This window comes from Hypanus sabinus, chromosome 23 (assembly GCF_030144855.1).
Source record: "Hypanus sabinus isolate sHypSab1 chromosome 23, sHypSab1.hap1, whole genome shotgun sequence".
Taxonomy (NCBI): Eukaryota; Metazoa; Chordata; class Chondrichthyes; order Myliobatiformes; family Dasyatidae; genus Hypanus; species Hypanus sabinus.
This window is the reverse complement of record NC_082728.1, coordinates 1,923,718-1,937,725: the sequence shown is the minus strand read 5'-3', so window position 1 is coordinate 1,937,725 and position 14,008 is coordinate 1,923,718. Positions and strand designations below refer to the sequence as shown.

The 14,008-nt window shown below is 45.8% G+C and overlaps 1 protein-coding gene across 6 annotated transcripts in view; it reads right to left on the bottom strand.

Annotated features, from left to right (window-relative positions):
* Nucleotides 1-1,016, bottom strand: part of abcc3 (ATP-binding cassette, sub-family C (CFTR/MRP), member 3) — a 257,211-nt gene extending 256,195 nt beyond the window's left edge. The window contains exon 1 of one of the 6 annotated variants that reach the window (XR_009507548.1): nt 734-1,016. Coding sequence is in view for 3 of the 6 variants with exons in the window: in XM_059948150.1 (XP_059804133.1) it covers nt 734-793 (60 nt within the window). In the remaining 3 variants the exon portion in view is untranslated. The remainder of the gene's footprint in view (nt 1-733) is intronic. The other 5 variants (XR_009507549.1, XM_059948150.1, XM_059948147.1 and 2 more) reach the window with 5 other exon arrangements.
* Between the last annotated feature and the right edge of the window lie 12,992 nt (nt 1,017-14,008).

Below are 14,008 nucleotides of genomic sequence, written 5' to 3'. Positions count from 1 at the left end.
GGAGGTATTTGTCCTTCGCTTTTTGCATGACTTGTTTAATTATATATATATATATATATTTCTTATTGCAATTTAGTTTATTTTATTATGTATTGCAATGCACTACAGCAGCAAGTCAAAGAATTTCACGACATTTGAAAGTGATATTAAATCTGATTCTGAAGTGGTCAGAGTGTTGCTAAAGTGTAATTAATAAGTATTTTATCGATCCCGAATGGGAAATTATTTTAAATTATTTAAATGATTACGGTTTTTACCTGTTCGTTCAAGAATAAGTTCATGTGCTTAAGAATCAGAGATAATTAAATGTACAAAACACCGACAGGGTTTGAAAGGGTGAAAAAGCGATGAGGTTTCGCCTCACTACATGAGGTTCATGGCCTCAAGCCAGAGCAGGTATTCGGGACAGAGAAGTGAGGAAGGGGGAAGAAACTTCTTCGTTTACAGAGTGGAAGATCTCTGAAATTCTCCACCGAAGAGGCTGCGGAGGCCCGATGCCTGGGCATGTAGGGTTTTGATACGGTAGTGAAGTGCATGGACGCTGTGTAGGAGAATGGCGCTGAGGTAAAAGTGCAGACCGGACATTGTGGGGTACAGCAGGCTATAAGAGCCGAATGGCTTACACTGAGTTCTGTTTCGTACATGATCGTGAAATATTTCTAATATTTTTATTCTAGAGCGCTTCAGAAATAAACCGAGTTACAACCGACCCTGCTCTGGGCTCTTGACTTACCCATAAGCGGGTCCCAGACCCGATCGGGGACTCGGGCAGTCCGCGGCACACCCGCTCCATGCTCCACTCTCCGATCGCACACCAGGCAGCAGCTACAAGTCATGAATTTCCTCCACAGGCAGGGCTGCACCGAGCCCAACCCCGCCCAGCCGCGGTTTCGAGTCGGCTTCCAGCAACAAGACCCGCCCCGCCAACCGTTCGGTCCCCGGAACAGTGAACGGCCTCTCCACAGGCTCCGCCCCCTAGCAACAGGACCCGCCCAGCGAACCGTTCGGTCCCCGGAACAGTGAACGGCCTCTCCACAGGCTCCGCCCCCTAGCAACAGGACCCGCCCAACGAACCGTTCGGTCCCCGGAACAGTGAACGGCCTCTCCACAGGCTCCGCCCCCTAGCAACAGGACCCGCCCAACGAACCGTTCGGTCCCCGGAACAGTGAACGGCCTCTCCACAGGCTCCGCCCCCTAGCAACAGGACCCGCCCAACGAACCGTTCGGTTCCCGGAACAGTGAACGGCCTCTCCACAGGCTCCGCCCCCTAGCAACAGGACCCGCCCAACGAACCGTTCGGTCCCCGGAACAGTGAACGGCCTCTCCACAGGCTCCGCCCCCTAGCAACAGGACCCGCCCAACGAACCGTTCGGTCCCCGGAACAGTGAACGGCCTCTCCGCAGGCTCCACCCCCTAGCAACAAGACCCGCCCCGCCAACCGCTCGGTCCCCGGAACAGTGAACGGCCTCTCCACAGGCTCCGCCCCCTAGCAACAAGACCCGCCCCGCCAACCGCTCGGTCCCCGGAACAGTAAACGGCCTCTCCACAGGCTCCGCCCCCTAGCAACAGGACCCGCCCAGCGAACCGTTCGGTCCCCGGAACAGTGAACGGCCTCTCCACAGGCTCCGCCCCCTAGCAACAAGACCCGCCCAGCGAACCGTTCGGTCCTCGGAACAGTGAACGGCCTCTCCACAGGCTCCGCCCCCTAGCAACAAGACCCGCCCAGCGAACCGCTCGTTTGCTGAAGACTGGGCCCGCCTTTCCACAGGCCCCGCCCTCTTCACAGGTTCTATCGTGCAGCACCCCTGTTATGCCCCCTCAGAGTGCACTTGTTTATTGACCCAAATAGTAGTGCTACTCTCCGCCTCACTATACCTCGCCTTCTTTCATTTTTAACAAAAGACCCTGAGACATTAAGCATTCATTCCTGTCCCTCTCTCAACCTGTAATCCGTAATAGAACATAAAAACATAGAACATAAAATAGTACAGGACATCACAGGCCCTTCGGCCCACAATGTTGTGCCAACCCTCAAACCCTGCCTCCCATATAACCCCCCACCTTAAATTCCTCCATGGCCAGTAGTCTCTTAAATTTCACTAGTGTATCTGCCTCCACCACTGACTCAGGCAGTGCATTCCACGCACCAACCACTCTCTGAGTGAAAAACCTTCCTCTAATATCCCCCTTGAACTTCCCTCCCCTTACCTTAAAGCCATGTCCTCTTGTACTGAGCAGTGGTGCCCTGGGGAAGAGGCGCTGGCTGTCCATTCTTGCCTATTCCTCTTAATATCTCGTACACCTCTATCATGTCTCCTCTCATCCTCCTCCTCTCCAAACAGTAAAGCCCTAGCTCCCTTAACCTCTGATCATAATGCATACTCTCTAAACCAGGCAGCATCCTGGTAAATTTCCTCTGTACCTTTTCCAATGCTTCCACATCCTTCCTATATTGAGGCGACCAGAACTGGACACAGTACTCCAAGTGTGGCCTAACTAGAGTTTTATAGAGCTGCATCACTACATCGCATCTCTTAAACTCTATCCCTCGACTTATGAAAGCTAACATCCCATAAGGTTGCTTAACTACCCTATCTACCTGTGAGGCAACTTTCAGGGATCTGTGGACATGTAACCCTAGATCTCTCTACTCCTCCACACTACCAAGTATCCTGCCATTTACTTTGTACTCTGCCTTGGAGTTTGTCCTTCCAAAGTGTACCACCTCACACTTCTCCGGGTTGAATTCCATCTGCCACTTCTCAGCCCACTTCTGCATCCTATCAATGTCTCTCTGCAATCTTCAACAATCCTCTACACTATCCACAACACCACCAACCTTTGCGTCGTCTGCAAACTTGCTTCTACCCCCACATCCAGGTTGTTAATAAAAATCACAAAAAGTAGAGGTCCCAGAACAGATCCTTGTGGGACACCACTAGTCACAACCCTCCAATCTGAATGTACTCCCTCCACCACAACCCTCTGCCTTCTGCAGACGAGCCAATTCTGAATCTACCTGGCCAAACTTCCCTGGATCCCATGCCTTCTGACTTTCTGAATAAGCCTACCATGTGGAACCTTGTCAAATGCCTTACTAAAATTCATGTAGATCACATCCACTGCACTACCCTAATCTACGTGACTGGTCACCTCCTCAAAGAACTCTATCAGGCTTGTTAGATACAATCTGCCCTTCACAAAGCCATGCTGACTGTCCCTGATCATCTACAAGAAAACAAAGGAATACAAGAGAATCCATGAAAAACCACAAACAACAAAGATGGACAAACATCCAATGTGTAACAGAGGAAGTTCGAGAAATCAAACCTACTGCCATTAGGTTGGAGGTGTGGCCTCATCACGACAGTAGAGGAGGCCGTGGACTGATATGTCGGAATGGGAATGGAAGGTCGAGTTGAAATGGATGGCCACCAGGAGACCCACTTTTTATGGAAGACGGAGTTTAGGTGCTCAGTGAAGCAGTCTCCCAATCTACATCAGGTCCCATCACCACAAGGAACCAGAGTGGCTCCAGGTCAGGGTCTCCAACAGAAGAAAAGGTTAGTCTGTAAACCTTTAAATAGGGAATAATATTAGATCTAATTAGTAAGAGAAATTGGAGTAATAGAGATTATTCTAATGAATCTCTCTGATTCTAACTAAAAAGGAATTTGGTTTTTGTTGATATCTGAGATTTGGAACCTAAACAGAATGTTGGAATTTTGAATTGTTCTTAGTCATGTAAGTATTTGGTATATATTGCTTTTTATAAACAAAACTGACCTCTCTCACCTTATCTCGCTGCCTGCCCATAGCCTCCCTCTAGTGGTCCTCCCCCCTTTTCTTTCTTCCGTGGCCTTCTGTCCTCTCCTATTGGACTCCCCTTTCTCCAGCCCTGCATCTCTTTCACCAAACAACTTCCCAGCTCTTTACTTCACCCCTCTCCCCCTCCCAGTTTCACCTTTCACCTTGTATTTCTTCCTCCCCTTCCCCCCACCTTTTACCTCTACTCCTTTTCTCCAGTCCTGCTGAAGGATCTTGGTCTGAAACATCGACCGATTGTTCTCTTTTCCATGGATGCTGCCTGGTCTGTTGAGCTCCTCCAGCATTTTGTGTGTGTTGTCCAGAAGAGTGTTTTCTATTCACTGCCTCCTTCCAATACCTAGAGCTTCTGATGGCCTGCTAGCACCTAGTGTAGTACTATGCAATTTGATTTTCTCATAAAGAGTGCAGCAACCAGTCACACGAGATAAGACCAGCGTTACACAGGTGGGCCAGCCAGGAGGCAGTAACACACTGATTAGTATACACAACACTAAAAGAACCTTGATGCTCAAAACAGTGAAAGAACATGGAAGTCATAGAAGAAAAGTGTGTCACATCCCAAATGCTGATTTAGTCAGTGACATAACAGAAGTAGAAAAAAATGAGGAACTACTAGACTTTCTTAAAGCACATGGTTCGGTAACTGATACACCATCAATAACTCTCTCTGAGATGTGAAGTTGAGATAGCGGCTTTTATTGACTGGAAGAAAGTTCAAGCAGTAGTTGACCACCAGACTACATCCTGGAGAATGAGGGCAGGGCTCGGGCCTCAATCGCCTTTATACCGGGGTCTGTGGGAGGAGCCACAGGAGCAGTCAGCAGGGGGCGTGTCCAGATAGGTATATGTAGTTCACCACAGTAACTAGAATTATTCCTCTAACTGACCCTGGTGCAGTATCTCCCTTGATAGTAGAGTTCAATTTTGGCTCTGCCGTGCAAGATCTCCAGCCCTTGCTACAACAGGCAAGTGGTGACCAAAAAGTTTCCTACTGTGTAGTTATTTTTGCCAGTGTTTACACTCAAAAAGTTGGAAAAGACAGCACTCAAGCTTACCTTGGTGTGTTGAAAACTTAGGGAAGTGCAGTGGGAAAGATTACGAGAGATGTTACTCGAGATCAGTGAAACCCTTACGATCAACAACAGAGAAAGATTCACTCTTGAAACTGCTGCCACAGAAATATAGAAAAACACATAGCACAATACAAGCCCTTAGGCCCACAAAGCTGTGCTGAACATGTCCCTACCTTAGAACTACCTAGGCTTTACCCATAGCCCTCTATTTTTCTAAGCTCCATGTAGCCATCCAGGAGTCTCTTAAAAGACCTTATCATTTCCACCTCCACTGGCAGCCTATTCCACACACTCACCACTCTCTGAGTAAAAAATTTACCCCTAACATCCCCTCTGTACCTGCTTCCAAGCACCTTAAAACTGTGCCCTCTCATGCTAGCTATTTCAGCCTTGGGAAAAAGCCTCTGACTATCCACACGATCAATGCCTCTACTTATCTTGTACTCCTCTATCAGGTCACCTCTCATCCTCCGTCGCTCCAAAGAGAAAGGGCCAAGTTCACTTAACCTATTCTCATAAGGCATGCTCCCCAATCCAGGCAACATCCTTGGAAATCTTTACACCCTTTCTTTAGTTTCCACATCCTTCCTGTAGTGAGGTGACCAGAACTGAGCACAGTACTCCAAGTGGGGCCTGACCAGGGTCCTATATAGCTGCAACATTACCTCTCGGCTCCTAAATTTAATTCCTTGATTGATGAAGGCCAATACACCGTATGCCTTCTTAACCACAGAGCCAACCTGCGCAGCAGCTTTGAGTGTCCTATGCACTCAGACTCCAAGATCCCTCTGATCCTCCACACTGTCAAGAGTCTTACTATTAATGATATATTCTTTCATCATATTTGACCTACCAAAATGAACCAGCTTACACTTATCTGGGTTGAACTCCATCTGCCACTTCTCCGCCCAGTTTTGCACCCTATCAATGTCCCACTGTAACCTCTGACAGCCCTCCACACTATCCACAACACCCTCAACCTTTGTGTCATCAGCAAATTTACTAACCCATCCCTCCACTTCCTCATCCAGATCATTTACAAAGAGTAGGGGTCCCAGAACAGATCACTGAGGCATACCAGTGGACACCAGCCTCCGAGCAGAATATGATCTGTCTACAACCACTCTTTGCCTTCTGTGGGCAAGCCAGTTCTGGATCCACAAAGCAATGTCCCCTTGGATCCCAAGCCTCCTTACTTTCTCAATAAGCCTTGCATGGGGTACCTTATCAAATGCCTTGCTGAAATCTATATACACTACATCTACTGCTCTTCCTTCATCAATGTGTTTAGTCAAATCCTCAAAAAATTCAATCAGTCTCGTAAGGCACAACCTGCCTTTGACAAAGTCATACTGACTATCCCTAATTAAATTATGTCTCTCCAAATGTTCATAAATCCTGCCTCTAAGAATCTTCTCCATCAATTTACCAACGACTGAAGTAAGACTCACTGGTTTATAATTTCGTGGGTTATCCCTACTCCCTTTCTTGAATAAGGGAACACATCTGCAAACCTCCAATCCTCTGGAACCTCTCCCGTCCCCATTGATGATGCAAAGATCATCGCCAGAGGCTCAGCAATCTCCTCCCTCACCTCCCACAGTAGCCTGGGGTGCATCCCATCCAATCCCGGTGACTTATCTAAAGCTCCAGCACATCCTCTTTCATAATATCTATATTCTCAAGCTTTTCAGTCCACTGCAAGTCATCCCTACAATTGCCAAGATCTTTTTCCGTAGTGAAGGCAAAGTATTCATTAAGTAACTCTGCAATTTCTTCCGGTTCCATACACACTTTTCCATTGTCACACTTGATTGGTCCTATTCTCTCACATCTTATCCTCTTGCTCTTCACATACTTGTAGAATCCTTGGGGTTTTCCTTAATCCTGTCCGTCAAGGCCTTCTCATGTCCCCTTCTGGCTCTCCTAATTTCATTCTTAAGCTCCTTCCTGCTAGCCTTATAATCTTCTAGATTCCTATTGTTACCTAGTTTTTTGAACCTTTTGTAAGCTCTCCTTTTCTTCTTGACTGGAGTTACAACTGCCTTTGTGCACCACGGATCTTGTACCCTACCATCCTTTCCATGTCTCATTGGAATGTACCTACTCAGAACCCCACGCAAATATACCCTGAACATTTGCCATATTTCTTCAGTACGTTTCCCTGAGAACATCTGTTTCCAATTTATGCTTCCAAGTTCCTGTCTGATAGCTTCATCATTCCCCTTACTCCAATTAAACGTTTCCCTAACTTGTCCGTTCCTATCTCTCTCCAGTACTACAGTACAGGAGATAGAATTGTGATCATTATCTCTAAAATGCTCTCCCACTGAGAGTTCTGACACCTGACCAGTTTCATTTCCCAATACCATATCAAGTACAGCCTCTCCTCTTGTCGGCTTATCTACATATTGTGTTAAGAAACCTTCCTGAACACACCTGACAAACTCCACCCCAACTAAACCCCTCAGTCTAGGGAGATGCCAATCAATATTTGGGAAATTAAAATCTCCCACCACAAAAACCCTGTTGTTATTACTCCTTTCCAGAATCTGTCTCCCTATCTGCTCCTCAATGTCCCTGTTACTATTGGGTGGTCTATAAAAAAACACTCAGTAGAGTTATTGACCCCTTCCTGTTCCTAACTTCCACCCACAGAGATTCTGTAGACAACCCCTCTATGACTTCCTCCTTCAATTAAGAAGATCCCAATTCTTCAATTCAGACCCCCCTCCCATACTAACCAGCTAGAAACAGTTCTAGTTACAATGCGGAATAACTCAGTGCCTGTAATACAAACCTATGGAGCTGCAGAGAGCCAGTGATCCTAATCCTCCAGATATCCAAAGAGTTGTAGTCGAGCACATTGTGCACAGTATAATGACGATGGCTCATGGCAATCCACCAGTAAGGCTTTGAACTTTTTCTGGTAGAACCCCTCGTCCACCTAATGAGGCAGATTATGAGACTTGGCATGCTGGTGCCGAACTGCTCTTGCGAGATCCAAGTGTGATTGATCTTCACAGAACATGGAAAATATGTGAAAGTAATCTTCCACCAGCTTCTGACATCATCAAGTCAATAGAAAACACAAAGTACACTGCAGATGCTGTGGTCAAATCAACACGTACAAACAAGCTGAAGGAAGCTAATGAAAGGTCTTGGCCCGAAACGTTGACTGCTCATTTCAATGGATGCTGCCCAACCTGCTGAGTTCCTCCAGCTTGTTTGTACGTGTTGATCAAGTCAATAGACCCTGGAACTCACCCGCTATTACGTACAACTCCTAGATTCAGCTTTTGCCAGCATGGAAGACGCTGATGAATTATTCACCAAATTTATGAACACAGTACAGAACACGGGTGAAAAACCATCTTCCTACCTACAGTGGCTACAAGTAGTGCTGACACTAATTGTAAAGCGAGGTGGAGTTGCCAAAACTGAGATTAACAAGCATCTCTTAAAGCAGTTTTGTAGGGGATGTTGGGACCGCTCTCCAATGTTAGAGCTGCAACTAGAACAAAAAAAACAAAACCTGCCATAGTTCACCAAGCTATTGACATTTCTATGCACATAGCCAACTCTTGCACTATGAACCCAATCCGGCATTAGAAGCAGAAAAGAGAAGACTTGAAACGAGATGGAGTGAGTGGGAGTCACATCATGGTAATCCTAAGCCTCATTTTAAATCAGAAGCAGTTCCTTTTGCGGGACAAGTGGGGACTGATGCTATCCCAAAAGCTCCAAGATTTTGCTCAGTGAAACAAAGTCTCTGAAAGAGCAGGAACACATTTGGAAGTTTACTGAAAGTCATCTGGTGATCTCAGGTGATGTGGTTGAAGTTAGCACTGACATTGTGCAAGCGGTATGTGAGTCGTCCTGTCCAACAGACAGAACCTGCCACAGACGTTCGATCCTCAACCATGTATTCAAGTGCTATACCTGAAATTATGGACAAGGAGATTAGTGTGGGGGATTACCAGTCATTTCTCATCTCTCTGATACTGAGGTTACAGACTCCCAGTTAGCAGATCCGAAGTCATCAGGCAGATGGGAACTGGAGAAAAATTATCCCCTTCAGTGAGAAACGCAATCCCCAAACTACCCTACCTTCTTAGAGAATGGGATCGCCTAGAGCTAAAAAACAGAATTCTGTACAAAAAAAGATTAACCAGAGATAAAACAACATACCAGCTTGTTTTACCTGAAAAGTTTCAATCTGATGTACTAAAGAGTCTTTACGATGACCTTGGTCACATGGGTATCGACCGTACCCTAGATTTAGTCAGAAGCCGATTATATTGGCCCAAGATAGCTGCCGATGTGGAACACAAGATTAAAACATGCAGTCGATGCATAAGAAGAAAGATCTTGCCTGAGAAAGCTGCTCTGTTAGTGAATATTGTTACAACTCGACCCTTGCAGTTGGTCTACATGGACTTCCTTACATTAGAACCCAATCAAAGTAACACAAAAGATGTGTTAGTAATAACTGATCATTTCTCTAAATATGCTTTGGCTATTCCTACACCTAATCAAAAATCCAAGACAGTAGTGAAGTGCCTGTGGGAGCATTTCGTCTCACATTATGATTATCCCGAGTGCCCACAAAGCAATAGAAGGTCTCATTTTGAATCCCGCTTGATCAAGGAATTGAGTGAGATAGCTGGAATTCAAGAAAGTCAGAACTATACCATATCATCCCAGAGGAAACCCATCTGAGATGTTTAACCAGATCCTCTTAAATATGTTGGAGACAAAAGATAAAAGTCGCTGGTGAGAATCCTTATCCATCCTTATAGTTGTACTAGGAACAAGGCTTTAGTCTGTATAAATTGATGATCGGACGACAACCCACACAACTCAGATTGCTTTGTGGCAAAGTTTGCAGATAATACGAAAATAAGTGGAGAAGTAGGGAGTGCTGAGGAAGCAATGTAATTGCAGCAGGACTTAGACAAATTGGAAGAATGGGCAAAAAAAGTGGCCGATGGAATACGGTGTTGGGAAATGTATGATAACGCATTTTTGTAAAAGGAACAATAATGCTGATTATTATCAAAATGAGGAGAAGGTTCAAAGATCAGAGGTGCAGAGGGACTTGTGAGTTCTCGTGCAAGACTCCCAGAAGGTTAATTTACAGGTTGAGTCTGTTGTAAAGAAGGCAAATGCAATGTTGGCATTTATTTCAAGGGGCATAGAATATAAAAGCAAGGAGATAATGCTGAGCATTTAGAAGACAATAGTCAGGCTGCTCTTGGAGTATTGTAAACTGTTTTGGGTCCCATCTCTCAGAAAGAATATATTGATATTGGAGAGAGTCCAGAGGAGGTTTATGAAGATGTTTCTGGGAATGAAGGGGTTAAAATACAAGGAGTGTTTGGCAGCTTTGGGCCTGTACTCACTGGAATTTAGAAGAATGCATGGGGATCTCATTGAAACTTACAGAATGTTGAAAGGATGTTTCCTATGGGTATCTAGAACTAGAGGGCACAGCCTCAAAATTGAGGGGTGACCTTTTAGAACAGAGATAAGGTGGAATCCATTTAACCAGAGTTGTGAATCTATGGAATACTCTGCCACAGACTGTGGTGAGTATATTTAAGCAGAAGTTGATAGTTTCTTGATTGATCATTGTATCAGAAAATATGGTGAGAAGGCAGGTGTGTGGGGTTGAGTGGGATCCAGGATTATCCATGATGAAATGACGGAGAGGACTCGATATGTCACTGAGGTCAGATATGGCCCAAGCACAGAGAAAGTGATGCTGAAGAAGGCCAATAGCTCACAGAATAAAAATGCCAACAGTGTTAAAGGGAAAAGAAAACAATAAATGCTCAGCCAGACAGGGCCGTTAACTAAAACTCTCAAATGGAAAACAAAACCTACACTGTGGCTGAAAAAGAACAACTAAGAACAAAACAAATATCGCTAGTCTTCACAGTCAGTTGACTCGATGGTCCAGTTTCTCAGGCAAGGCTGAATGCAAACAGGCAGTGAAACGTTGCTGCGTCCAAGTCTCGACAAATACAACAACAGAAAGAATGGAATTAAATACTATCACTATGAAATAATAATTAGCTGACACGAGCATCACATGCAAATGAGCGCAATTGCCCTATCTACTGCGCTATCAAATCCGTGGTTGTGACAGGATCCCCTCTCCAGGCGCAGCCCCTGAGGCACCACAGACCTGCGTCCACTGGAAGTCCTGAAAGAAGGACTTGTCCAAGATGTCCTTCAGTGATGCTGGTAGATAAGTGCCATGGTGTGCACTGCCAACGTCGGAGCCAAAGACTTCCATGTAGAGATAGAAACAAGAGCTTTTACAGAGGTAGCTTGACCAGGTGACACTGTGATACTGATCATTCTCAAAATGAGGACCCTCTGAATGGAGCTAATCGGGCATCTGCTTCAACAATAAAACTAACACAGAATCCCTGAGCCTAAATAGAAAGCACCAGGAAACCACATTACAAAGAGCGAGTCACTCAGGAAAAACACAAGGAACTCTTAAAACATTAATAACTGTTGTTAAGCAACAATTAACCAATCCAGATGCTCTGAGCCCAATACTCTGTGATGCCCTGCACAGGCCTGAAGAAGTCACTGCAGGACCCCTGATTTATATAGGGGCCACCATAGTTGGCACCTGATGGCCCAGGAAGACCTGAAAATGTGAGATCCAGGAATGACTCTAGAGACTGAGACCTGGGAACCTCAACAGACTAAGATCAAGAAACCTCGGGCAGGGCCAAGAGGGTGGCTTGGGAGTCCTCAAGATGGGGAGGACACATTGAATAAGCCTTGGAAACGATCGGAAAAAGAAAACCCTGTGAACATAGAGAAAAGTCCTTGAAAACCTTGAATGAAACCTGAAACCTTTTCAAATCTTGCTCAATGTTTTATCTTTCACATTTTTTTCCAGAGGCAATTAGGATATTCTCTCAGTTTTACAGATCAAGTCAGCATAGACAGGTTTCTTTCATCACTAAGCTAGCTGGTTCTCTGTAGGTCTGTTTAATCTGCTGCATGAAAGTTCAATTTTCCCAGCCTGTACCATGACTTCCATCAAGAGGTTAAAAATACTCTTAATAGGGCTATGTTACTTGTGTATTTGCACACTCCAGCCAGGGATCAGCTTTTGGAGTAGGACTCTTCCAAAATTTATGCTATTGACTTGAACGATGATTTGTTGAATCTATTGATAAGCTTGCTTGAAGCACTCATTTGTTATGCAGACCTAAGAATAAAATGAATACAGCTAGTGTTCAGAGTCAGTTGACTCGACAGTCCAGTCTCTCAGGCAAGGCGGAATGCAAACAGGCAGCAAAGTGTTGCTGTGTCCAAGTCTTGACAAATACTACGACAGAATGAATGGATTTAAATATAATCACAATGAAATAATAATTAGCTGACATGTGCATATTCATGAGGACAAATGCCGTGGTTGTGACACAATGGGCTGAATGGCCTAATTCTGCTCCTATATCTTATGGCCTTGTGGCCTTATGGACTCCCAGTTGACTTGGCTTTCAGACTACCCTTGAAAGACAAACATGGTACATCACACTCTCAGTAGGTACAAAACATAAAATCTCATCTTGAGGAAAGCTTCAAGGTAGCCACTGGGAACTCAAAGCAAATGGCAGATCAAACAAGACAAGATATGACAAACATTGACAGCTTCAGAGTAGAAAGTAGACCAAGAACTAGTAAGGAATGTGCACCTACCAGGTAAAAACAAACTTGCTGATAAGTGGGAAGAAATAGTCTATGTAGTGGTGAGACAAGCTGGTGATCTGCCTGTCTACAAGGTATGTCCTGAGAACCAATACAGACATTACGTAGGGATCTGTTGCTGCCTTCCTCACAAAGACAATGAACAACCTTCTCCTGTCCCTGTTCGCAAGTACACAACTCGCAGGAGTACTAAGAGTGAACAGGCTGTTGAAGAGAAAGAAAATCCAATTGACTCTGAAGAGGATGAAGATGAGATTTATTACCTCAGACCAAGACTTGACATTGTAAATGAACCTTCTAAGAGTTGAGAAACTTGTGAACAGTTTCACAGAAGAATTGTGGACTCCAGTCCAAGCCCAAACCAGCCACTTACTGCCACTCCAGTTGCAGACCCAGTGCTGGATTCCCAAAGAACTGGAAGTTACTTACCTGATGTAGAGGAATCCACTGTAGAAAATAACTTCCACATAAATTGCTGGAGGACCTCAGCAGGCCAAGCAGCGTCTATGGAAAAAAGTACAGCTGACGTTTTGGGCCGAGACTTTTCTGCTGGTCCTGCTATGGAATTACTACGTAATTTGATTTTCTCATTAAGAGTGCCGCGACCAGTCACAAGAGATAAGGCCAGTGCTACAGGTGTTACACTAGGGAGGACTGGGGAAGGCTGTGGAGAGCTGGGAAGAGCCAGGGAGGGTGCGGAACTCTGGAGAGGTCTGGGGAGGACTGGGAAGGACTAGGGAGGGCTAGGGAGAACAGGGATGAACTGGGGGTGGCTGAGTAGAACTGGGGAGTACTGGGCACTCTGGGGACATCTGGGGAGGCCTGGGAGGGGCTTGGGAGGTGTTGGTAGGCCTAGGGAGGACTGGGGAAGCCTGATGACTTGGGGCATCTGGGGTGAACTGACGAGGGCTTGGGGAGCATGGGGAGGCCTGGGGAGGATGGGGAGGACTAAAAAGGACTGAGGAGGGCTGGGAAGGTCTGGAAACAGGACAGAACAGAAGAGGACCGGGGAGGGCTGGAAAGGAATAGGAATAAGGGGAGGTCTGGGAAGGCTTGGGATGGCTAAGGAGGACAGGGGGAGGCCTGAGAATGCTGGGAAGATTTGGGTATGCCTACGAAGATCTGGGGAGGACTGAGGAAGACTGAGGAAAGCTGCAAATGACTAGAGAAGTGGGAAGGGCTGAGGAGGTCTGGGGAGGCCCATAGAGGACTGATAAGGACTGGAAAAGATCACCTCATCTACTCCAGGTTTCACAACCACATTAGCCCGCCTCCAGCCTCCACTGAACATCAGGCCTCAGAGTTCCCCAGTGCACTAGCAGACCCACAGGCCCAGGGCTATGTCCATCAGGCCTTGAATTCCC